The sequence below is a fragment of the Fringilla coelebs genome, assembly GCF_963513975.1.
Source record: "Fringilla coelebs genome assembly, chromosome: 35".
NCBI lineage: Eukaryota > Metazoa > Chordata > Aves > Passeriformes > Fringillidae > Fringilla > Fringilla coelebs.
In genome coordinates this window covers 109,325-136,392 of record NC_140061.1, presented here as the reverse complement: position 1 = coordinate 136,392, position 27,068 = coordinate 109,325, and the positions used below count along the sequence as shown (strand labels likewise).

General features: G+C 51.0%; 1 protein-coding gene across 1 annotated transcript; it reads right to left on the bottom strand.

Annotated features, from left to right (window-relative positions):
- Positions 1-3,328: 3,328 nt before the first annotated feature.
- On the bottom strand, positions 3,329-26,298 carry LOC311164705 (sodium/glucose cotransporter 2-like; the record flags this gene model as incomplete). Its single annotated transcript, XM_084224268.1, has 12 exons — positions 3,329-3,444; positions 5,319-5,454; positions 6,576-6,623; positions 9,613-9,764; positions 11,400-11,480; positions 13,325-13,430; positions 14,687-14,728; positions 15,723-15,785; positions 18,489-18,548; positions 19,448-19,552; positions 22,712-22,783; positions 26,218-26,298. 12 exons carry the CDS (start codon positions 26,296-26,298, stop codon positions 3,329-3,331), a joined length of 1,062 nt encoding a protein of 353 aa, XP_084080394.1.
- Between the last annotated feature and the right edge of the window lie 770 nt (positions 26,299-27,068).

Sequence of the window (27,068 nt, the reverse complement as noted above, 5' to 3'; positions counted from 1 at the left end):
GGCCAAAATCGGCCCAAAAATGGAATTTTTAGCCCCAAAATCGGAATTATTAGGGCTAATAATGGAATTATTAGGGCCTAAAATGGAGTTATTAGCCACAATTAGCCGAAATTCATTAATTAATCACTAATTAATAATAATTAATGGGGAAATAACGACGAAAATCGGTGAAAAAACGGCCAAAATCGGCCCAAAAATGGAATTATTAGCCCCAAAAATGGAATTATTAGGGCTAATAATGGAATTATTAGGCCCTAAATTGGAGTAATTAGCCGCGATTCATTAATTAATCACTAATTAATAATAATTAATGGGGAAAAATGGAGAAAATTGGTGAAAAACCGGCCAAAATCGGCCCAAAAATGGAATTTTTAGCCCCAAAAATGGAATTATTAGGGCTAATAATGGAATTATTAGGGGCTAAAATGGAATTATTAGCCGCAATTCATTAATTAATCACTAATTAATAATAATTAACGGGGGGGAAACGGTGAAAATCGGTGAAAAAACGGCCAAAATCGGCCCAAAAATGGAATTATTAGCCCCAAAATAGGAATTATTAGGGCCTAAAATGGAGTTATTAGCCACAATTAGCCGAAATTCATTAATTAATCACTAATTAATGACAATTAATGGGGAAATAATGGAAAAAATTGGTGAAAAAACGGCCAAAATTGGTCCAAAAATGGAATTATTAGCCCCAAAAATGGAATTATTAGGGCCTAAAATGGAATTATTAGACGCGATTCATTAATTAATCACTAATTAATAATAATTAACGGGGGGAAAACGGCGGAAATCGGTGAAAAAACGGCCAAAATCGGTCCAAAATTGGAATTATTAGCCCCAAAATCGGAATTATTAGGGCTAATAATTCAGTTATTAGGCCCTAAAATGGAGTTATTAGCCGCAATTCATTAATTAATCACTAATTAATGATAATTAATGGGGGCAAAATGAAGAAAATTGGTGAAAAAACGGCCAAAATCGGCCCAAAAATGGAATTATTAGCCCCCAAAATTGAATTATTAGCGCTAATAATTAGGATTATTAGACCGTTATTAGTCCTAATAACCCGTGATTAACCAGAAATAATTATTAGTCATTAATTAATTAATAATTAATAGGGAAAAATGGGGAAAATTTGGAAAAAATTGGCAAAAATCGGCCCAAAATGGAATTATTAGCCCCAAAAATGGAATTATTAGCCCTAATAATTAGGATTATTAGCCATTTATTAGTCCTAATAACCCGGGATTAGCCAGAAATAGTTATTAGTCGTTAATTAATAATTAATAAATGGGAAATCCCGGCAAAAATCGGCCCCAAAATGGAATTATTAGCCCCCAAAATGGAATTATTAGCGCTAATAATTAGGATTATTAGACATTTTTTAGTCCTAATAACCCGCTATTAGCCACTAATAATTATTAGTCGTTAATTAATAATTAATAAATGGGAAATCCTGGCAAAAATTGGTGAAAAAATGGAATTATTAGCCCCCAAAATCGGAATTATTAGCGCTAATAATTAGGATTATTAGACCGTTATTAGTCCTAATAAACCGTGATTAGCCAGAAATAATAATTAGTCGTTAATTAATTAATAATTAATGGGGGAAAATGGGGAAAATTGAGAAAAAATGGCAAAAATCATCGCAAAAATGGAATTATTAGCCCCAAAATCGGAATTATTAGGGCTAATAATTCAGTTATTAGGGCCTAAAATGGAGTAATTAGCCGCGATTCCTTAATTAATCACTAATTAATGACAATTAATGGGGAAATAACGACAAAAATCGGTGAAAAAACGGCCAAAATCGGCCCAAAAATGGAATTATTAGCCCCAAAAATTGAATTATTAGCCCCAAAATCGGAATTATTAGGGCTAATAATTCAGTTATTAGGCCCTAAAATGGAGTTATTAGCCGCAATTAGCGGCAATTATTAACTAATCACTAATTAATAATAATTAATGGGGAAAACCGGCGAAAATTGGTTAAAAAACGGCCAAAATCGGCCCCAAAATGGAATTATTAGCCCCAAAAATGGAATTATTAGCCCTAATAATTAGGATTATTAGACAGTTATTAGTCCTAATAACCCGTGATTAGCGAGAAATAATTATTAGTCGTTAATTAATTAATAATTAATGGTGAAAAAATGGCCAAAATTGGCAAAAAAATGGAATTATTAGCCCCAAAAATGGAACTATTAGCCCTAATAATTAGGATTATTAGACCATTATTAGTTACTAATAAATCATTAATAATCACTAATAAATTGCTAATAACTCATTGATAATCACTAATAATTAATTAATTAGCTCTAATTAATTACCAGGGGGCAGCAGGCTGAGCACCAGTCTGGGATAGGCCGCCATTAATAACCACTAATAATCATTAATAAATCATTAATAACTCATGAATAATCGCTAATAACTCATTAATAATCACTGCTAACTCATTAATAATCATTAATAATTAATTAATTAGCGCTAATGAATTACCGGGGGGCAGCAGGCTGAGCACCAGTCTGGGATAGGCCGCCATTAATAACCACTAATAAATCATTAATAAATCATTAATAATCGCTAATAACTCATTAATAATCACTGCTAACTCATTGATAATCACTAATAATTAATTAATTAGCGCTAATTAATTACCGGGGGGCAGCAGGCTGAGCACCAGTCTGGGATAGGCCGCCATTAATAACCACTAATAAATCACTAATAAATCATTCATAAATCTTTAATAATCACTGATAACTCATTAATAATCATTGATATCTAATTAATATTCACTATTAATTAGCTAATTAGCGCTAATGAATTACCGGGGGGCAGCAGGCTGAGCACCAGTCTGGGATAGGCCGCCATTAATAACCACTAATAAATCATTAATAAATCATTATTAAATCATGAATAATCATTGATAACTCATTAATAATCACTGATAGCTCATTAATAATCACTAATAATTAGCTAATTAGCGCTAATTAATTACCGGGGGGCAGCAGGCTGAGCACCAGTCTGGGATAGGCCGCTATTAATAACCACTAATAAATAATTAATAACTCATGAATAATCACTGATAACTCATTAATAATCATTGATAACTCATTAATAATCACTAATAATTAATTAATTAGCGGTAATTAATTACCGGGGGGCAGCAGGCTGAGCACCAGTCTGGGATAGGCCGCCATTAATAACCACTAATAAATCATTAATAAATCATTAATAAATCATGAATAATCACTAATAACTCATTAATAATCACTGCTAACTCATTAATAATCACTATTAATTAGCTAATTAACGCTAATTAATTACCGGGGGGCAGCAGGCTGAGCACCAGTCTGGGATAGGCCACGTTGGAGCAGCCGAGGGCGGAGCCGCAGGCCCGGGAGCAGCCCTGGGGGTCAGCGCAGCCGACGACCTCTGCGGGACCAGTACGGACCAGTATGGACCAGTATGGACCGGTATGGACCAGTATAAACCAGTATGGACCAGTATGGACCGGTATGGACCAGTATGGACCAGTATGGACCGGTATGGACCAGTATAAACCAGTATGGACCAGTATGGACCAGTATGGACCAGTATAGACCAGTATGGACCAGTATGGACCAGTATGGACCGGTATGGACCAGTATGGACCAGTATGGATCAGTATGGGCCAGTATGGACCGGTATGGACCAGTATGGACCAGTATAAACCAGTATGGACCAGTATGGACCAGTATGGACCAGTATGGACCAGTATGGACCAGTATGGACCGGTATGGACCAGTATGGACCAGTATGGACCAGTATGGACCAGTATGGACCAGTATGGACCGGTATGGACCAGTATGGACCAGTATGGATCAGTATGGGCCAGTATGGACCGGTATGGACCAGTATGGACCAGTATAAACCAGTATGGACCAGTATGAACCAGTATGGACCAGTATGGACCAGTATGGACCAGTATAAACCAGTACGGACCAGTACAAACCAGTATGGACCAGTATGGACTGGTATACACCAGTATGGACCAGTACGGACCAGTATAAACCAGTACGAACCAGTATAAACCAGTATGGACCGGTATGGAGCAGTACGGACCAGTATGGACCGGTATGGACCAGTATAAACCAGTACGGACCGGTATGGACCAGTATGGACCAGTATGGAGCGGTATAAACCAGTATAAACCAGTATGGACCAGTATAAACCAGTACGGACCAGTATAGACCAGTATGGACCAGTATAGACCAGTATAAACCAGTACGGACCAGTACAGACCAGTATAAACCAGTATGGACCAGTAGGCACCAGGGGCCGGCCATTCAGGGGGGCCATCTTGGGCGGCCATCTTAGATCTGTTGTGCAGCAGCCATTTTGGGCGGCCATCTTGGAAACCCCAATGCAGGCGGCCATATTGGATAACTCCCTTAAATCCAATATAAACCAATATAAACCAGTATAAACCAGTATAAACCAGTATAAACCAGTATAAACCAGTATGGATCAATGTCTGTCTATACTGGGGCACCATCTTGGGCGGCCATCTTAGATCCCTTCTCTGGCAGCCATTTTGGGCAGCCATCTTGTAAACCCCAATGCAGGCGGCCATATTGGATAACTCCTTTAAATCCCATATAAACCAGTATAAACCAGTATAAACCAGTATAAACCAGTATAAACCAGTATGGACCAATGTCTGTCTATACTGGGGCAGCATCTTGGGCAGCCATCTTAGATTTGGTGTATAGCAGCCATTTTGGGCAGCCATCTTGGTAACTCCAATGGAGGCCGCCATATTGGATAACTACCTTAAATCCCATATAAACCAGTATAAACCAGTATAAACCAGTATAAACCAGTATGGACTAATGTCTCAGTATAACCAGGTGCCATCTTATGCGGCCATCTTAGATCTGGTGTGTAGCAGCCATTTTGGGCGGCCATTTTGTAAACCCCAATGCAGGCCGCCATATTGGATAACTCCCTTAAATCCCATATAAACCAATATAAACCAGTATAAACCAATATAAACCAGTATAAACCAGTATAAACCAGTATAAACCAGTATAAACCAGTATCAACCAGTATCAACCAGTATCAACCAGTATAAACCAGTATGGACCAATGTCTGTCTATACTGGGGCAGCATCTTGGGCGGCCATCTTAGATCTGGTGTGTAGCAGCCATTTTGGGCGGCCATCTTGGAAACCCCAATGGAGGCCGCCATATTGGATAACTCCCTTAAATCCCATACAAACCAATATAAACCAGTATAAACCAGTATAAACCAGTAGGAGTCTGACCCGGGAAGAGGACGCGGGCGGCCATGCCGGGCAGCACCATCAGGAACATGGGCAGCACCTTGAGGTAGCCGCAGACGACGCAGCCGGCGCGGACGTGGGTGAGGGAGCGGCCGGCCAGGCAGCGCTGCACGATCACCTGCGGGGGAGGGGCCCGCACCAGTATAAACCAGTTAGAGACCAGTTCCGGACTGGTGGGACCGGCTCCAGACTGGTGAAAGCCCAGTTATCCCAGTTATAGACCAGTTATCCCAGTTATAGACCAGTTATCCCAGTTATAGACCAGTTATCCCAGTTATAGACCAGTTATCCCAGTTATAGACCAGTTATCCCAGTTATAGACCAGTTACAGCCCAGTTCCACACCAGTTATCCCAGTTCCACACCAGTTATCCCAGTTCCACACCAGTTATCCCAGTTCCACACCAGTTATCCCAGTTACAGCCCAGTACTCCCTCCCAGTCCCTCCCAGTATAACCCAGTCCCTCCCAGTCCCTCCCAGTGCCTCCATTCCCAGGTTTAGATGATTCCCAGGCCATCCCAGTCCCTCCCAGTATAACCCAGTATAACCCAGTCCCTCCCAGTGCCTCCATTCCCAGGTTTAGATGATTCCCAGTCCATCCCCAGTCCCTCCCAGTATAACCCAGTATAACTCAGTCCCTCCCAGTATAACCCAGTCCATTCCCAGTCCCTCCCAGTATAACCCAGTATAACCCAGTCCCTCCCAGTATAACCCAGTCCATTCCCAGTCCCTCCCAGTATAACCCAGTGCCCCAATTCCCAGGTTTAGATGATTCCCAGTCCCTCCCAGTCCATTCCCAGTATAACGCAGTCCATTTCCAGTCCCTCCCAGTATAAACCAGTCCCTCCCAGTCCCTCCCAGTCCCTCCCAGTCCCACCTGGTCGGTGCACCAGTACCAGGCGGAGATGATGCCCAGCCCCAGCACCAGCCCGGGATCATTCCCAGTCCCTCCCAGTCCCTCCCAGTGTAACCCAGTCCATTCCCACTCCATCCCAGTATATCCCAGTCCCTCCCAGTCCATTCCCAGTCCCTCCCAGTATATCCCAGTACAAACCAGTCCCACCTGGTCGGTGCACCAGTACGAGGCCGAGATGATGCCCAGCCCCAGCACCAGCCCGGGATCATTCCCAGTCACTCCCAGTGTAACCCAGTGTAACCCAGTCCCTCCCAGTCAATTCCCGGTATATCCCAGTCCATTCCCAGTCCCTCCCAGTACAAACCAGTCCGTCCCAGTCCCACCTGGTCGGTGCACCAGTACCAGGCCGAGATGATGCCCAGCCCCAGCACCAGCCCGGGATCATTCCCAGTCCCTCCCGGTGTAACCCAGTCAATTCCCAGTCCCTCCCAGTCAATTCCCGGTATATCCCAGTATAAACCAGTCCCTCCCAGTCCCTCCCAGTACAAACCAGTCCCACCTGGTCGGTGCACCAGTACCAGGCCGAGATGATGCCCAGCCCCAGCACCAGCCCGGGATCATTCCCAGTCACTCCCAGTGTAACCCAGTCCATTCCCAGTATAACCCAGTGCCCCCATTCCCAGGTTTAGACCATTCCCAGTCCCTCCCAGTATAAACCAGTCCCACCTGGTCGGTGCACCAGTACCAGGCCGAGATGATGCCCAGCCCCAGCACCAGCCCGGGATCATTCCCAGTCCATTCCCAGTGTAACCCAGTCCATTCCCACTCCATCCCGGTATATCCCAGTATAACCCAGTCCATTCCCAGTCCCTCCCAGTGTAACCCAGTCCATTCCCACTCCATCCCAGTATATCCCAGTCCATTCCCTGTCCCTCCCAGTCCCTCCCAGTATAAACCAGTCCCACCTGGTCGGTGCACCAGTACCAGGCTGAGATGATGCCCAGCCCCAGCACCAGCCCGGGATCATTCCCAGTCCCTCCCAGTATATTCCAGTGTAACCCAGTCCATTCCCAGTATATCCCAGTATATCCCAGTATATCCCAGTCCATTCCCAGTATATCCCAGTCCGTCCCAGTCCCACCTGGTCGGTGCACCAGTACCAGGCGGAGATGATGCCCAGCCCCAGCACCAGCCCGGGATCATTCCCAGTCCCTCCCAGTGTAACCCAGTGTAACCCAGTCCCTCCCAGTCAATTCCCGGTATATCCCAGTATATCCCAGTCCATTCCCAGTCCCTCCCAGTCCGTCCCAGTCCCACCTGGTCGGTGCACCAGTACCAGGCCGAGATGATGCCCAGCCCCAGCACCAGTCCGGGATCATTCCCAGTCCCTCCCAGTGTAACCCAGTGTAACCCAGTCCATTCCCACTCCATCCCAGTATAACCCAGTCCATTCCCAGTCCCTCCCAGTCCCTCCCAGTATAAACCAGTCCCACCTGGTCGGTGCACCAGTACCAGGCCGAGATGATGCCCAGCCCCAGCACCAGCCCTGGATCACTCCCAGTCCCTCCCAATCCATTCCCAGTATAACCCAGTGCCTCTATTCCCAGGTTTAGACCATTCCCAGTATAAACCAGTACAAACCAGTCCCACCTGGTCGGTGCACCAGTACCAGGCCGAGATGATGCCCAGCCCCAGCACCAGCCCGGGATCATTCCCAGTCACTCCCAGTGTAACCCAGTCCATTCCCAGTGTAACCCAGTCCCTCCCAGTCAATTCCCGGTATATCCCAGTATATTCCAGTCCCTCCCAGTATAAACCAGTCCCACCTGGTCGGTGCACCAGTACCAGGCCGAGATGATGCCCAGCCCCAGCACCAGCCCGGGATTATTCCCAGTCACTCCCAGTGTAACCCAGTCCCTCCCAGTCAATTCCCGGTATATCCCAGTATAAACCAGTCCCTCCCAGTATATCCCAGTATAAACCAGTATATCCCTATCCCTCCCAGTACAAACCAGTCCCACCTGGTCGGTGCACCAGTACCAGGCCGAGATGATGCCCAGCCCCAGCACCAGCCCGGGATCATTCCCAGTCCCTCCCAGTCCATTCCCAGTATATCCCAGTATATCCCAGTCCCTCCCAGTATATCCCAGTCCATTCCCAGTCCCTCCCAGTATAACCCAGTGCCCCCATTCCCAGGTTTAGACCATTCCCAGTCCCTCCCAGTCCCTCCCAGTACAAACCAGTCCCACCTGGTCGGTGCACCAGTACCAGGCCGAGATGATGCCCAGCCCCAGCATCAGCCCGGGATCATTCCCAGTCCCTCCCAGTGTAACCCAGTCCATTCCCAGTCAATTCCCGGTATATCCCAGTGTAACCCAGTCCATTCCCAGTCAATTCCCGGTATATCCCAGTATAACCCAGTCCATTCCCAGTCCCTCCCAGTCCGTCCCAGTCCCACCTGGTCGGTGCACCAGTACCAGGCCGAGATGATGCCCAGCCCCAGCACCAGCCCGGGATCATTCCCAGTCCCTCCCGGTGTAACCCAGTCCATTCCCAGTATAACCCAGTGCCTCTATTCCCAGGTTTAGACCATTCCCAGTCCCTCCCAGTGTAACCCAGTGTAACCCAGTCAATTCCCGGTATATCCCAGTATATCCCAGTCCATTCCCAGTCCCTCCCAGTCCCTCCCAGTCCCACCTGGTCGGTGCACCAGTACCAGGCCGAGATGATGCCCAGCCCCAGCACCAGCCCTGGATCACTCCCAGTCCCTCCCAGTGTAACCCAGTCCATTCCCAGTATAACCCAGTGCCTCTATTCCCAGGTTTAGACCATTCCCAGTACAAACCAGTACAAACCAGTCCCACCTGGTCGGTGCACCAGTACCAGGCCGAGATGATGCCCAGCCCCAGCACCAGCCCGGGATCATTCCCAGTCCCTCCCAGTGTAACCCAGTGTAACCCAGTCCATTCCCACTCCATCCCAGTATAACCCAGTCCATTCCCAGTCCCTCCCAGTACAAACCAGTATGTCCCAGTCCCACCTGGTCGGTGCACCAGTACCAGGCCGAGATGATGCCCAGCCCCAGCACCAGCCCGGGATCATTCCCAGTCCCTCCCAGTCCATTCCCAGTATAACCCAGTGCCCCCATTCCCAGGTTTAGACCATTCCTAGTACAAACCAGTACAAACCAGTCCCACCTGGTCGGTGCACCAGTACCAGGCCGAGATGATGCCCAGCCCCAGCACCAGCCCGGGATCATTCCCAGTCCCTCCCAGTGTAACCCAGTGTAACCCAGTCCCTCCCAGTCGATTCCCGGTATATCCCAGTATATCCCAGTCCCTCCCAGTACAAACCAGTCCATCCCAGTCCCACCTGGTCGGTGCACCAGTACCAGGCCGAGATGATGCCCAGCCCCAGCACCAGCCCGGGCCAGGGCAGGTCGCCGCTGCTCGGGTGCCTCAGCAGGTGGAAGGCGTCGGGCCGGGGGCGCCCGCAGGGCCCCGAGGAGTTGGGGGGCAGCGCCAGGGGGTAGCGCTCCAGCAGGCCCTGGTACCCCCCCACGGCGCCCAGCGCTGCGGGAAACCAGTATAAACCAGTATGAACCAGTATGAACCAGTATGAACCGGTATAAAGCAGTATAAAGTAGAATAAACCAGTATAAAGTGGTACAAACCAGTATGGACCAGTATGGACCAGTATGGGAGGTGGGACAGCAGGCCCTGGTACACCCCCCCCCACGGCGCCCAGCGCTGCTGGAAACCATTATGGACCAGTATAAACCAGTATGAACCAGTATGAACCAGTAAAAACCAGTATAAAGTAGAATAAACCAGTATGAAGTGGTATATCCCAGTATGGACCAGTATGAACCAGTACAGACCAGTATAAACCAGTATAAATTAGAATAAACCAGTATAAAGTGGTATAAACCAGTATGGACCAGTATGGACCAGTATGAACCAGTCCCTCCCAGTCCCTCCCAGTCTCTCCCAGTATAAACCAGTCTAAACCAGTCTAAACCAGCCCCTCCCAGTCCTTCCCAATCCCTCCCAGTATAAACCAGTATAAACCAGTCCCTCCCAATCCCTCCCAGTCTAAACGAGTATATACCAGTATAAACCAGTATAAACCAGTATAAACCAGTATAAACCAGCATAAACCAGTCCCTCCCAGTCCCTCCCAGTATAAACCAGTATAAACCAGTATAAACCAGTCCCTCCCAGCATAAACCAATATAAACCGGTCTAAACCAATATAACCCAGTCTGAACCAGTCTAAACCAGTCTAAACCAGTCCCTCCCAGTCCTTCCCAGTCCCTCCCAGTATAAACCAGTCTAAACCAGTCCCTCCCAATCCCTCCCAGTATAAACCAGTCTAAACCAGTCTAAACCAGTATAAACCAGTATAAACCAGTCTAAACCAGTCCCTCCCAGTATGAACCAATCTAAACCAGTCTAAACCAGTCTAAAGCAGTCCCTCCCAGTCCCTCCCAGTATAAACCAGTATAAACCAGTATAAACCAGTATAAACCAGTATAAACCAGTATAAACCAGTATAAACCAGTATAAACCAGTATAAACCAGTCCCTCCCAGTCCCTCCCAGTCGAAACCAGTCCTTCCCAGTCCCTCCCAGTCTAAACCAGTCTAAACCAGTCCTTCCCAGTCCCTCCCAGTATAAACCAGTCCCTCCCAGTCCCTCCCAGTCCCTCCCAGTATAAACCAGTCCCTCCCAGTCCCTCCCAGTCTAAACCAGTCTAAACCAGTCTAAACCAGTCTAAACCAGTCTAAACCAGTCTAAACCAGTTCCCTCCCAGTCCCTCCCAGTCCCTCCCACTCCCTCCCAGTATAAACCAGTATAAACCAGTATAAACCAGTATAAACCAGTATAAACCAGTATAAACCAGTATAAACCAGTACAAACCAGTCTCTCCCAGACCCTCCCAGTCCCTCCCAGTCTCTCCCAGTCCCTCCCAGTATAAACCAGTCTAAACCCGTCTAAACCAGTCCCTCCCAGTCCCTCCCAGTCCCTCCCAGTCCCTCCCAGTATAAACCAGTCTAAACCCGTCTAAACCAGTCCCTCCCAGTCCCTCCCAGTCCCTCCCAGTATAAACCAGTATAAACCAGTCTAAACCAGTCCCTCCCAGTCCCTCCCAGTCCCTCCCAGTCCCTCCCAGTATAAACCAGTATAAACCAGTATAAACCAGTACCGTATCCGGCCAGCACGGAGGCGCCCGCGATGATGATCAGGGTCTGCACCAGGTCCGCGAACATCAGCGCCGTCAGCCCGCCTGGCCACGCCCACCGCGTTAGACCACGCCCACACCCACACAGACCACGCCCACACCCACTAAGGCCACGCCCTCACCCACCCAGGTCAAATTAAACCACGCCCACCCTCCCCAAAGCCACGCCCACGTCAGCCCAGATATTATCAAGCCACGCCCAGCGGCCCTAAGCCACGCCCATTTCCATCAAAGCCACGCCCACCCATCAGCCCACACCCGGCTCCGTTAGACCACGCCCACAACCAACCAACACCCTGCGAGGCCACGCCCACCTAGTCGAAGCCACGCCCAGATCCCCATAAAGTCCCGCCCATAGATAATTAGGCCACACCCACAACATCAAAGCCACGCCCAGTTCTCTTTAGACCACACCCACCCAGTTAGGCCACGCCCAGAGCCAGTTAAACCACGCCCACAAAGCCAATTAAGCTCCGCCCAGTCCCCTCCCAGTCCCTCCCAGTACAATCCCAGTTCCCTCCCAGTACAAACCAGTCCAAACCAGTCCAAACCAGTACAAACCAGTCCAAACCAGTACAAACCAGTCCAAACCAGTCCAAACCAGTACAGACCAGTATAACACAGTCCATCCCAGTACAAACCAGTACAAACCAGTACAAACCAGTATAACCCTGCCCATTCCCAGTCCATCCCAGTCCATCCCAGTACAAACCAGTACAAACCAGTACAAACCAGTACAAACCAGCCCCTCCCAGCCCCTCCCAGCCCCTCCCAGCCCCTCCCAGTCCATTCCCAGTCCATCCCAGTACAAACCAGTACAGCCCAGCCCATTCCCGGCCCCTCCCAGCGCATTCCCAGTATAAACCAGTACAAACCAGTACAAACCAGTAACGGTGTAGAGCGCGGTGATGCCCAGCAGCGCCCCCACGGAGCCGTACAGGTCCCAGCCCAGCCCCTCCCAGTACAAACCAGTACAAACCAGTACAGCCCAGCCCATTCCCGGCCCCTCCCAGTCCAAACCAGTACAAACCAGTATAAACCAGTACAAACCAGTAACGGTGTAGAGCGCGGTGACGCCCAGCAGCGCCCCCACGGAGCCGTACAGGTCCCAGCCCAGTGCCTCCCAGTACAAACCAGTACAAACCAGTACAGCCCAGCCCATTCCCGGCCCCTCCCAGCGCATTCCCAGTACAAACCAGTATAAACCAGTACAAACCAGTAACGGTGTAGAGCGCGGTGACGCCCAGCAGCGCCCCCACGGAGCCGTACAGGTCCCAGCCCAGCGCCTCCCAGTACAAACCAGTACAAACCAGTACAGCCCAGCCCATTCCCGGCCCCTCCCAGTGCATTCCCAGCCCAAACCAGTACAAACCAGTACAAACCAGTACAAACCAGTAACGGTGTAGAGCGCGGTGACGCCCAGCAGCGCCCCCACGGAGCCGTACAGGTCCCAGCCCAGCCCCTCCCAGTACAAACCAGTACAAACCAGTACAGCCCAGCCCATTCCCGGCCCCTCCCAGTCCAAACCAGTACAAACCAGTATAAACCAGTACAAACCAGTAACGGTGTAGAGCGCGGTGACGCCCAGCAGCGCCCCCACGGAGCCGTACAGGTCCCAGCCCAGTGCCTCCCAGTACAAACCAGTACAAACCAGTACAGCCCAGCCCATTCCCGGCCCCTCCCAGCGCATTCCCAGTACAAACCAGTATAAACCAGTACAAACCAGTAACGGTGTAGAGCGCGGTGACGCCCAGCAGCGCCCCCACGGAGCCGTACAGGTCCCAGCCCAGCGCCTCCCAGTACAAACCAGTACAAACCAGTACAGCCCAGCCCATTCCCGGCCCCTCCCAGCGCATTCCCAGTACAAACCAGTATAAACCAGTACAAACCAGTAACGGTGTAGAGCGCGGTGACGCCCAGCAGCGCCCCCACGGAGCCGTACAGGTCCCAGCCCAGCGCCTCCCGGATGAACAGAGCGCCCGAGTACATGTCCACCTGCGGGGGGGAACTGGTTTGTACTGGTTTGGACTGGTTTGGACTGGGAGGGACAAGGAGGGACTGGGAGGGACTGGGAGGGGACTGGGAATGGACTGGGATGGACTGGTTTGGACTGGGAGGGAACTGGGATAAACTGGGAGGGATCTGGGATGGACTGGGAGGGAACTGAGAGGGACTGGGATGGACTGGGTTATACTGGGATAGACTGGGAGTGGACTGGGAGTGGACTGGGAGGGACTGGGAGGGAACTGGGTTATACTGGGAGGGACTGGGAATGGACTAGGATGGACTGGGATAAACTGGGAGGGAATTGGGAGGGGCTGGGAGGGACTGGGATGAACTGGGATATACTGGGTTATACTGGGATAGACTGGGAATGGACTGGGAGTGGACTGGGTTATACTGGGAGGGACTGGGAATGGACTGGGATGGACTGGGAGGTGCTGGGAGGGAACTGGGTTATACTGGGAGGAAACTGGGAGGGACTGGGAGGGAACTGGGACAGACTGGAAGGGACTGGGATGAACTGGGATAGACTGGGATGGACTGGTTTGGACTGGGAGGGAACTGGGTTATACTGGGAGGGATCTGGGATGGACTGGGAGGGGATTGGGATGAACTGGGATATACTGGGTTATACTGGGACAGACTGGGAGTGGACTGGGAGGGACTGGGAGGGAACTGGGAGGGACTGGGATATACTGGTTTATACTGGGAATGGACTGGGAGGGGACTGGGATGGACTGGGAGGGACTGGGATATACTGGGTTATACTGGGAATGGACTGGGACGGACTGGGAGGGACTGGGAGGGAACTGGAATGAACTGGTTTATACTGGGTGGGCTGGGAATGGACTGCGAGGGGATACTGGTCTATACTGGTTTATACTGGGAGGGACTGGGAGGGGACTGGGGGGGTCCCTGTGGAATTGGAGTTCTCTCTCCGCTCCCAGTATAAACCAGTATAAACCAGTATAAACCAGTATAAACCAGTATAAACCAATAGAAACCAGTATAAACCAGTATAAACCAGTATGAACCAGTATGAACCAGTATAAACCAGTATAAACCAGTAAAAATTCATCCCAGTCCCTCCCAGTGCCTCCCAGTGCAAACCAGTACAAACCAGTATAACCAGTGCCCTCCCGGCCCCAAACCAGTCCAAACCAGTACAAACCAGTATAAACCAGTATAAACCAGTCCAAACCAGTCCAAACCAGTCCAAACCAGTACAAACCAGTATAAACCAGTACCGAGATCTTGGTGCTGACGTAGAGCCCCAGGGACAGCAGCGCCTGGTAGAGCCGGATCCGCTCCCAGTGCAAACCAGTACAAACCAGTATAACCCAGTGCCCTCCCGGCCCCAAACCAGTGCAAACCAGTCCAAACCAGTATAAACCAGTATAAACCAGTATAAACCGGTAAAAATTCATCCCAGTCCCTCCCAGTGCCTCCCAGTGCAAACCAGTACAAACCAGTATGACCCAGTGCCCTCCCGGCCCCAAACCAGTCCAAACCAGTCCAAACCAGTCCAAACCAGTACAAACCAGTATAAACCAGTACCGAGATCTTGGTGCTGACGTAGAGCCCCAGGGACAGCAGCGCCAGGTAGAGCCGGATCCGCCCCCAGTGCAAACCAGTACAAACCAGTATAACCCAGTGCCCTCCTGGACCCAAACCAGTCCAAACCAGTCCAAACCAGTACAAACCAGTAGAAACCAGTATAAACCAGTCCAAACCAGTATAAACCAGTTTAAACCAGTAAAAATTCATCCCAGTCCCTCCCAGTGCCTCCCAGTGCAAACCAGTACAAACCAGTATAACCCAGTGCCCTCCCGGCCCCAAACCAGTCCAAACCAGTCCAAACCAGTCCAAACCAGTCCAAACCAGTACAAACCAGTACAAACCAGTATAAACCAGTACCGAGATCTTGGTGCTGACGTAGAGCCCCAGGGACAGCAGCGCCAGGTAGAGCCGGATCCGCTCCCAGTGCAAACCAGTACAAACCAGTATAACCCAGTGCCCTCCCGGCCCCAAACCAGTCCAAACCAGTCCAAACCAGTACAAACCAGTATAAACCAGTACCGAGATCTTGGTGCTGACGTAGAGGCCCAGGGACAGCAGCGCCAGGTAGAGCCGGATCCGCTCCCAGTGCAAACCAGTACAAACCAGTATAACCCAGTGCCCTCCCGGCCCCAAACCAGTCCAAACCAGTCCAAACCAGTACAAACCAGTATAAACCAGTACCGAGATCTTGGTGCTGACGTAGAGGCCCAGGGACAGCAGTGCCAGGTAGAGCCGGATCCGCCCCCCCCCGAAGCGCCGGCCCAGGTACTCGGGCATGGTGCTCACCTGGACACGCCCACTTTAGGCCACGCCCACTTTAGGCCACGCCCACTGAGCGCACCTGGGCGCGACCACGATCGCCCCCAGGCCACGCCCCGTTTGGGGTAAGCCACGCCCCTTGCCGGTTCATTCCCAGTTCATCCCAGGATAAAGCAGTTCATCCCAGTCCCATCCCAGTTCATCCCAGTATAACCCAGTCCATTCCCAGTTCATCCCAGTCCCTCCCAGTATAAACCAGTCCATTCACAGTTCATCCCAGTATAACCCAGTCCATTCCCAGTTCATCCCAGTTCATCCCAGTTTATCCCAGTCCATTCCCAGTTCATCCCAATCGATCCCAGTCCATTCCCAGTTCCCTCCCAGTATAAACCAGTTCATCCCAGTCCCTCCCACTATAAACCAGTCCCTCCCAGTTCATCCCAGTCCCTCCCAGTATAACCCAGTCCATTCCCAGTTCATCCCAGTCCCTCCCAGTCCATTCCCAGTTCCCTCCCAGTATAAACCAGTTCATCCCAGTCCCTACCAGTATAAACCAGTATAACCCAGCATATCCCAGTCCCTTCCAGTCCCTCCCAGTCCCTCCCAGTATATCCCAGTCCCTCCCAGTATATCCCAGTATCCCCCAATCCCCTCCCAGTTAATCCCAGTCCCTCCCAGTCCATCCCAGTCCCTCCCAGTATAAACCAGTACAACCCAGTCCCTCCCAGTATAAACCAGTCCATTGCCAGTTCCCTCCCAGTATAAACCAGTTTAACCCAGGCCCTCCCAGTATATCCCAGTCCATCCCAGTCCATTCCCAGTTCCCTCCCAGTATAACCCAGTCCATTCCCAGTTCATCCCAGTGCTCCCAGTCCCTCCCAGTATATCCCAGTTCCCTCCCAGTCCCTCCCAGTCCCTCCCAGTCCTCCCAGTCCCTCCCAGTATAAACCAGTCCAAACCAGTCCCTCCCAGTTCTTTCCCAGTCCCTCCCAGTCCCCTCCCAGTATAAACCAGTATAACCCAGTCCATCCCAGTAAATCCCAGTCCCCCCCAGTATAAACCAGTCCCTCCCAGTTTGTCCCAGTCCATCCCAGTTCCCTCTGAGCTCACTCTGAGTCCCTCCCAGTATAACCCAGTCCATTTCCAGTTCCTTCCCAGTATAGACCAGTATAACCCAGTCCATCCCAGTCTGTCCGAGTCCAAACCAGTCCATCCCAGTTCCATCCCAGTTCCCTCCCAGTCCCTCCCAGTCCCTCCCAGTCCCCTCCCAGTCCATTCCCAGTTCCCTCCCAGTATAAACCAGTGTAAACCAGTTCCATCCCAGTCTGTCCCAGTATAACCCAGTTCATCCCAGTCCCTCCCAGTATCCCCCAATCCCTCCCAGTATAAACCAGTATAACCCAGCATATCCCAGTCCATTCCCAGTATCCCCCAGTCCCCTCCCAGTCCCTCCCAGTCCCTCCCAGTCCCTCCCAGTATAACCCAGTCCATTCCCAGTTCATCCCAGTCCCTCCCAGTATAAACCAGTCCATTCCCAGTTCATCCCAGTATAACCCAGTCCATTCCCAGTTCATCCCAATCCATCCCAGTCCATTCCCAGTTCCCTCCCAGTATAAACCAGTTCATCCCAGTCCCTACCAGTATAAACCAGTATAACCCAGCATATCCCAGTTCCCTCCCAGTCCATCCCAGTCCCTCCCAGTATAACCCAGTCCATCCCAGTTTGATCCCAGTCCCTCCCAGTATAAACCAGTATAACCCAGCATATCCCAGTCCCTCCCAGTCCCTCCCAGTTCCCTCCCAGTCCCTCCCAGTTCCTTCCCAGTCCCTCCCAGTTCATCCCAGTTCCCTCCCAGTATAAACCAGTCCCCTCCCAGTTCATTCCCAGTCTGTCCCAGTCCAAACCAGTTCATCCCAATCCCCTCCCAGTCCCTCCCAGTCCCTCCCAGTCCCCTCCCAGTATATCCCAGTTCCCTCTCAGTCCCTCCCAGTCCCTCCCAGTTCCCTCCCAGTCCCTCCCAGTTCCCTCCCAGTCCCTCCCAGTCCCTCCCAGTTCCCTCCCAGTCCCTCCCAGTTCATCCCAGTCCCTCCCAGTTCATCCCAGTCCCTCCCAGTCCATCCCAATCCCTCCCAGTCCCTCCCAGTCCCTCCCAGTCCCCCCCAGTCCCTCCCAGTCCCTCCCAGTATATCCCAGTCCATTCCCAGTTCCCTCCCAGTCCCTCCCAGTATCCCCCAGTCCCTCCCAGTCCAAACCAGTCCCTCCCAGTCCCTCCCAGTATATCCCAGTCCATTCCCAGTTCCCTCCCAGTCCCTCCCAGTCCCTCCCAGTCCCCTCCCCGTCCATTCCCAGTTCCCTCCCAGTCCCTCCCAGTTCCCTCCCAGTTCCCTCCCAGTCCCTCCCAGTCCCTCCCAGTCCCTCCCAGTATATCCCAGTCCCTCCCAGTCCCTCCCAGTCCCTCCCAGTCCCTCCCAGTCCCTCCCAGTCCCTCCCAGTATATCCCAGTATATCCCAGTTCCCTCCCAGTCCCTCCCAGTCCCTCCCAGTATATCCCAGTCCCTCCCAGTCCCTCCCAGTCCCTCCCAGTCCCTCCCAGTATATCCCAGTATATCCCAGTTCCCTCCCAGTCCCTCCCAGTCCCTCCCAGTCCATCCCAGTCCCTCCCAGTATATCCCAGTCCCTCCCAGTATATCCCAGTATATCCCAGTATATCCCAGTCCCCCCAGTCTCACCCCGGCTCTCAGGTAGATGGGTACGAACACCCAGCCCAGCAGCAGCACGATGAACATGCCCTGGGGGGAGGGGCTTGTCGCGATAGGGGCGGGGCCACCTGGCCATGGGGGCGGGGCCAAGGCCTCGCTATGGGGGCGGGGCCACCTCACCATGGGGGCGGGGCCACCTCGCTATGGGGGCGGGGCCACCTCGCTATGGGGGCGGGGCCAAGGCCTCGCCCTGGGGGCGGGGCCACCTCGCTATGGGGGTGGGGCCACCTCGCCATGGGGGCGGGGCCACATCGCCTTGGGGGCGGGGCCAAGGCCCCACCAGGGGGCGCCGTTCTATCGCGATAGGGCGGTGGGGGGCGGGGATATCGCGATAGAGCCACCGGGGGGCGCTGTTATATCGCGATAGAACCGCTGGGGGAGCTGTTAGGGGCTGCACTATCGCGATAGAACCACTGGCGGGAGCTGTTAGGGGCTGCAGTATCGCGATAGAACCAGCGGGGGGCGCTGTTAGGGGCCGCAATATCGCGATAGAACCAGCTGGGGGAGCTCTTAGGAGCCGCGATATCGCGATAGAACCAGCGGGGGGAGCTGTTAGGGGCTGCAATATCGCGATAGAACCAGCAGGGGGAGCTGTTAGGGGCAGCAATATCGCGATAGAACCAGCAGGGGGAACTGTTAGGGGCAGCAATATCGCGATAGAACCACTGGGGGGCGCTGTTAGGGGCTGCAATATCGTGATAGAAGCAGCGGGGGGAGCTGTTAGGGGCCCCAATATCGCGATAGAACCACTGAGGGGAGCTCTTAGGGGCTGCAATATCACGATAGAACCAGTGGGGGGGGTGCGATAGTGCGATATCCCGCGATATGCCGCGATATGTCGCGATATGCTGCGATATATCGCGATATATCATGATATATCGCGGCCTATCGCGACATATCGCGACATATCGCGGCCTCTCGGCACTCACGCTCCACTCGAATCCTCCCACGGCGATGCCGCCGGCCGCGCCCGTCCCCGCCAGCCCCACGAAGTGCCCGGAGCCGATGTTGCTGGCGAAGAGCGACGCCCCCACCTGGGGGGAGGGACAGGTGACCCCCGGGTGGTCATGTGACCCCAGAGTGACCCCCCCAGGTGACCACAAGGTTGATCACGTGACCCAGAAATGACCCCAGGTGACCTCAGAGTGACCCCCAGGTGACCCCAACGTGACCCTGGGAGCCCCCCAAGGTGACAACCAGGTGGTCATGTGACCCCAAAGTGACACCCCAGGTGACCCCAAGGTGATCACGTGACCCCAAAGTGACCCAAAAATGACCCCAGGTGACCTCAAAGTGACCCCCAGTTGGTCATGTGACCCCAAAGTGACGCCAAAGCGACCCCAAAGTGACCCCAAGGTGATCACGTGACCCAAAAATGACCCCAGGTGACCTCAAAGTGACCCCCAGGTGGTCATGTGACCACAAAGTGACCCAAAAATGACCCCAATGTTGATCACGTGACCCAGAAATGACCCCAGGTGACTCCCAGGTGACCCCAAGGTTGACCACAAGATCCCAAAGTGACCCCAGGTGACCCCCAGGTGGTCATGTGACCCCAAAGTGACCCAGAAATGACCCCAGGTGACCTGAAAGTGACCCCCAGGTGGTCATGTGACCCCAAAGTGACCCCAGAGTGACCCCCAGGTGACCCCAGAGTGACCCCCAGGTGACCCCCAGGTGGTCACGTGACCCCAAAGTGACCCCAAAGTGACCCCCAGGTGACCCCAAGGTTGATCACGTGACCCCAAAGTGACCCCCAGGTGACCCCAGGTTGATCACATGACCCAGAAATGACCCTCAGGTAACCCCACAACCCCCCCAGTACAAACCAGTAGAAACCAGTTTGACCCCTGAGTGACCCCACGGTGACCCCACAATTACCAGTTCAAACCAGTTCAAACCAGTCCCTCCCAGTATAACCCAGTATAACCCAGTATAGCCCAGTATAACCCAGTATAACCCAGTATAGCCCAGTATAACCCAGTATAACCCAGTATAGCCCAGTATAACCCAGTATAGCCCAGTATAACCCAGTATAACCCAGTATAACCCAGTAAAACCCAGTATAACCCAGTATAGCCCAGTATAGCCCAGTATAACCCAGTATAACCCAGTATAACCCAGTATAACCCAGTATAGCCCAGTATAGCCCAGTATAACCCAGTATAACCCAGTATAACCCAGTATAACCCAGTATAACCCAGTAAAACCCAGTATAACCCAGTATAGCCCAGTATAACCCAGTATAACCCAGTATAACCCAGTATAGCCCAGTATAACCCAGTATAACCCAGTATAACCCAGTATAACCCAGTATAGCCCAGTATAACCCAGTATAACCCAGTATAGCCCAGTATAACCCAGTATAACCCAGTATAACCCAGTATAGCCCAGTATAACCCAGTCCCTCCCAGTATAACCCAGTATAACCCAGTATAGCCCAGTATAGCCCAGTATAACCCAGTATAACCCAGTATAACCCAGTATAGCCCAGTATAACCCAGTATAGCCCAGTATAGCCCAGTATAGCCCAGTATAGCCCAGTATAACCCAGTATAACCCAGTATAGCCCAGTATAGCCCAGTATAACCCAGTATAACCCAGTATAACCCAGTATAGCCCAGTATAACCCAGTATAACCCAGTATAACCCAGTATAACCCAGTATAACCCAGTATAACCCAGTATAGCCCAGTATAACCCAGTATAGCCCAGTATAACCCAGTATAGCCCAGTATAACCCAGTATAGCCCAGTATAACCCAGTATAGCCCAGTCCCTCCCACTATAACCCAGTATAACCCAGTATAGCCCAGTATAGCCCAGTATAACCCAGTCCCTCCCAGTATAGCCCAGTATAACCCAGTATAACCCAGTATAGCCCAGTATAACCCAGTATAACCCAGTATAACCCAGTATAACGCAGTCCCTCCCAGTATAACCCAGTATAACCCAGTATAACCCAGTATAACCCAGTATAGCCCAGTCCCTCCCAGTATAACCCAGTATAACCCAGTATAGCCCAGTATAACCCAGTATAACCCAGTATAACCCAGTATAACCCAGTATAGCCCAGTATAACCCAGTATAACCCAGTATAACCCAGTATAACCCAGTATAACCCAGTATAACCCAGTATAACCCAGTATATCCCAGTATAACCCAGTATAACCCAGTATAGCCCAGTATAACCCAGTATAACCCAGTATAGCCCAGTATAACCCAGTATAACCCAGTATAGCCCAGTATAACCCAGTATAACCCAGTATAACCCAGTATAACCCAGTATAACCCAGTATAGCCCAGTATAACCCAGTATAGCCCAGTATAACCCAGTATAGCCCAGTCCCTCCCAGTATAACCCAGTATAACCCAGTATAACCCAGTATAACCCAGTCCCTCCCAGTATAACCCAGTATAGCCCAGTATAACCCAGTATAACCCAGTATAACCCAGTATAACCCAGTATAACCCAGTATAACCCAGTATAGCCCAGTATAACCCAGTATAACCCAGTATAACCCAGTATAACCCAGTATAACCCAGTATAACCCAGTATAGCCCAGTATAGCCCAGTATAACCCAGTATAACCCAGTATAGCCCAGTATAGCCCAGTATAGCCCAGTATAACCCAGTATAGCCCAGTATAACCCAGTATAACCCAGTATAGCCCAGTATAGCCCAGTATAGCCCAGTATAACCCAGTATACCCAGTATAACCCAGTATAACCCAGTATAGCCCAGTATAACCCAGTATAACCCAGTATGACCAGTTCAAACCAGTACAAACCATTTCAAACCAGTACAAACCAGTATAAGCCGTACAAACCAGTACAAACCAGTACAAACCATTTCAAACCAGTACAAACCAGTATAAGCCGTACAAACCAGTACAAACCAGTACAAACCATTTCAAACCAGTACAAACCAGTATAACCAGTGCAAACCAGTTCAAACCAGTACAAACCAGTTCAAACCAGTACAAACCAGTACAAACCAGTTCAAACCAGTACAAACCAGTACAAAAATCACGATCATCCCCCATTTTTAACCCTTTCATGCCCTCCCAGTCCCTCCCAGTTGCTCCCAGTACAAACCAGTTCAATCCCAGGCCCCTCCCAGTCCCTCCCAGTCCCTCCCAGTCCAAACCAGTACAAACCAGTATAAACCAGTACAAACCAGTCCGGCACTCACCGGGGCCCAGCTCATGCTGCGTCCGGCCAGGAAATACCCGGAGAGGCTCCGCCCACCGCGCCTGCGCAGGGACTGCGACCAGTACAGACCAGTAGGGACCAGTACGGACCAGTATGGACCAGTACAGACCAGTATGGACCAGTACGGACCAGTATGGACCAGTACGGACCAGTATGGACCAGTATGGACCGGTATGGACCAGTATGGACCAGTACGGAGCAGTATGGACCAGTACAGACCAGTATGGACCAGTACGGACCAGTACTGACCAGTATGGACCAGTATGGACCAGTACAGACCAGTATGGACCAGTACGGAGCAGTACGGACCAGTATGGACCAGTATGGACCAGTACGGACCAGTGTGGACCAGTATGGACCAGTACAGACCAGTACGGACCAGTATGGACCAGTACGGACCAGTACGGACCAGTATGGACCAGTATGGACCAGTACGGACCAGTATGGACCAGTATGGACCAGTACGGACCAGTACGAACCAGTATAAACCAGTATGGACCAGTATGGACCAGTATGGACCAGTACGGACCAGTACGAACCAGTATAAACCAGTATGGACCAGTATGGACCAGTATGGACCAGTACGGACCAGTACGAACCAGTATAAACCAGTATGGACCAGTATGGACCAGTATGGACCGGCATAGACCAGTACGGACCAGTACGGACCAGTACAGACCAGTACGGACCAGTATGGACCAGTATGGACCAGTATAAACCAGTATGGACCAGTACAGACCAGTATGGACCAGTACGGACCAGTATGGACCAGTATGGACCAGTATGGACCAGTATGGAGCAGTACAGACCGGTGTGGACCGGTATGGACCAGTATGGACCAGTATGGACCAGTACGGACCAGTACAGACCAGTATGGACCAGTACGGACCAGTATGGACCAGTATAAACAAGTACGGACCAGTACAGACCAGCATGGACTGGTACAGACCAGTATAAACCAGTATGGACCAGTATGGACCGGTATAGACCAGTATAAACCACTATGGACCAGTACGGACCAGTATGGACCAGTATGGACCGGCATAGACCAGTATAAACCAGTATGGATCAGTACGGACCAGTATAAACCAGTATAAACCAGTATGGACCGGTTGAACACAGATTTTTGGGCTGAATTCTCAGGACTTGGGGGATTTTGGGGGTGAATTTTTGGGGTGAATTCTCAGCATTTTGGGGTTTTCAAGGGCGGATTTTTGGGGTGAATTTTTGGGGTGAATTTCCAGGATTTTGGGGTTTTTGGGATGATTTTTTGGGGTGAATTCTCCGGATTTTGGGGGTGAATTTTTGTGGTGAATTCTCAGGATTTTGGGGTTTTTTGGGATGAATTTTTGGGGTGAATTCTCAGCATTTGGGGTTTTTTGGGGGTGAATTTTTAGGGTGAATTCTCAGGATTTTGGGGTATTTAGGGTGAATTTTCGGGGTGAATTCTCGGGATTTTGGGGTTTTTAGGAGTGAATTTTTGGGGTGAATTTTCAGGTTTTTGGGGTTTTTAGGGGTGAATTTTTTGTGGATTTTTTGGGGTGAATTTTCAGGATTTGGGGGATTTTGGGGTTGGATTTTCAGGGATGATTTTTTGGGGTGAATTTTCAGGATTTTGGGGGTGGATTTCCGGGGTGAATTCTCGTGATTTTTAGGATGGATTTTTGGGGTGAATCCTCGGGATTTTGGGATTTTTAGGGGTGAATTTTTGGGGTGAATTGTCAGGATTTTGGGTTTTTTGGTGGATTTTTTTGTGGATTTTTGGGGTGAATTCTTGGGGTGAATTCTCAGGATTTGGGGGATTTTGGGATGATTTTTTTTGGGTGAATTCTCAGGATTTTGGGGTTTTTAGGGGTGGATTTTTGGGGTGAATTCTCAGCATTTTGGGGTTTTTAGGGGTGGATTTTTTGGGGTGAATCCCCGCGATTTTGGGGTTTTTGGGGGTGAATTTTTGGGGTGAATTCTCCGGATTTTGGGGGTGAATTTTTGGGGTGGATTTCCAGGATTTTGGGGGTTTTAGGGGTGGATTTTTGGCGTGAATTCTCAGAATTTCGGGGTTTTTAGGGTCGATTTTTTGGGGTGAATTCTCAGGATTTTGGGGGTTTTTGGGGTGAATTTTTTGGGTGGATTTCCAGGATTTTGAGGTTTTTAGGGGTGATTTTTTGGGGTGAATTCTCGGGATTTTGGGGGTTTTGGGATGAATTTTTGGGGTCAATTTTCAGGATTTCGAGGTTTTTAGGGGTCAATTTTCAGGATTTTGAGGTTTTTTAGGGGTGGATTTTCGGGGTGACTCCTCGCGATTTCGGGGTTTTTTCGGGGTGGATTTTTAGGATGATTTTTTGGGGTGAATTCTCAGGATTTTGGGGTTTTTAGGGGTGAATTTTTGGGGTGAATTTTCAGGTTTTTCGGGATGATTTTTTGGGGTGAATCCTGGCGATTTTGGGGTTTTTAGGGGTGAATTTTCGGGGTGAATTCTCGTGATTTTCAGGATGGATTTTTGGGGTGAATCCTGGCGATTTTGGGGTTTTTAGGGGTGAGTTTTCGGGGTGAATTCTCGTGATTTTGGGGTTTTTAGGGGTGGATTTTCGGGGTGAATTCTCGGATTTTGGGGTTTTTAGGAGTGAATTTTTGGGGTGAATTTTCAGGTTTTTGGGTTTTTAGGGGTGAATATTTTGTGGATTTTTTGGGGTGAATTTTCAGGATTTTGGGGATTTTTGGGGTGAATTTTCAGGGATGATTTTTTGGGGTGAATCCTGGCGATTTTGGGGTTTTTAGGGTGAATTTTCGGGGTGAATTCTCAGGATTTTGGGGATTTTTAGGAGTGAATTTTTGGGGTGAATTCTCAGGATTTTGGGTTTCTTCGGGGATGATTTTCGGGGATGATTTTTTGGGGTGAATCCTCGCGATTTCGGGGTTTTTTCGGGCTGGATTTTTGGGGTGAATTCTCGCGATTTTCAGGATGGATTTTTGGGGTGAATCCTGGCGATTTTGGGGTTTTTAGGGGTGGATTTTCGGGGTGAATTCTCAGGATTTTGGGGTTTTTAGGGGTGAATTTTTTGTGGATTTTTTGGGGTGAATTTTCAGGATTTTGGGGGTTTTAAGGGTGAATTTTCAGGGGTGAATTTTTGGGGTGAATTCTCGCGATTTTGGGGTTTTTAGGGTGGATTTTCGGGGTGAATTTTCAGGATTTGGGGGTTTTTAGGGATGAATTTTTTTGGGGAATTTTTCGGGTGAATTCTCAGGATTTTGGGCGGTTTTGGGATGAATTTTTGGGGTCAATCTTCAGGATTTCGAGGTTTTTAGGGGTCAATTTTCAGGATTTTGGGGTTTTTAGGGGTGGATTTTCGGGGTGAATTCTGGTGATTTTCAGGATGGATTTTTGGGGTGAATCCGGTCGATTTTGGGGTTTTTTAGGGGTGAATTTTTAGGATGGATTTTTGGGGTGAATCCTGTCGATTTTGGGTTTTTTTTGGGTGTTTTCCTTACCCAGAGCCCCACGGCCATGACGAGCAGGAAATACCCCCCGATCACCCCCAGGTCCAGCGGAGCCGCGCCCGGAGCCGCCATCCCCTCCCCCACCCCGCTGCCGCCCCTCCCCCACCCCCGGTTTGCGGCTAAATCCCCCCCGCTGCCCCTCCCCCACCCCATAGCCCCGCCCCCATCCCGTTAAATCCCCTCCCCCACCCTCAAATCCCCTCCCCCACCCTCCTAGACCCCCTCAAATCCCCTCCCCCACCCTCCTAAACGTCCTCCAATCCCCTCCCCCACCCATAGCCCCTCCTAAACCCCTCCTAAACCCCCCCTGCAGCCGCTCCCCCACCCCATAGCCCCTCCCCCACCCCCTCAAATCCCCTCCCCCACCCTCCAAGACCCCCTCAAATCCCCTCCCCCACCTCCAAATCCCCTCCCCCACCCCTTCAAATCCCCTCCGCCACCCTCAAATCCCCTCCCCCACCCTTCTAAACCCCCCCGCAGCCCCTCCCCCACCCCATAGCCCCTCCCCCACCCCTTTAAATCCCCTCCCCCACCCCGCTGCCGCCCCTCCCCCACCCCCGGTTTGCAGCTAAATCCCCCCCGCTGCCCCTCCCCCACCCCATAGCCCCGCCCCCAACCCTCAAATCCCCTCCCCCACCCTCAAATCCCCTCCCCCACCCTCCTAAACCTCCTCCAATCCCCTCCCCCACCCCGTTAAATCCCCTCCCCCACCCAAATCCCCTCCCCCACCCCATAGCCCCTCCCCCTCTCCCACAAATCCCCTCCCCCACCCCCCCGATGCCCCTCCCCCACCCCATAGCCCCGCCCCATCCCTCAAATCCCCTCCCCCACCCTCCTAAACC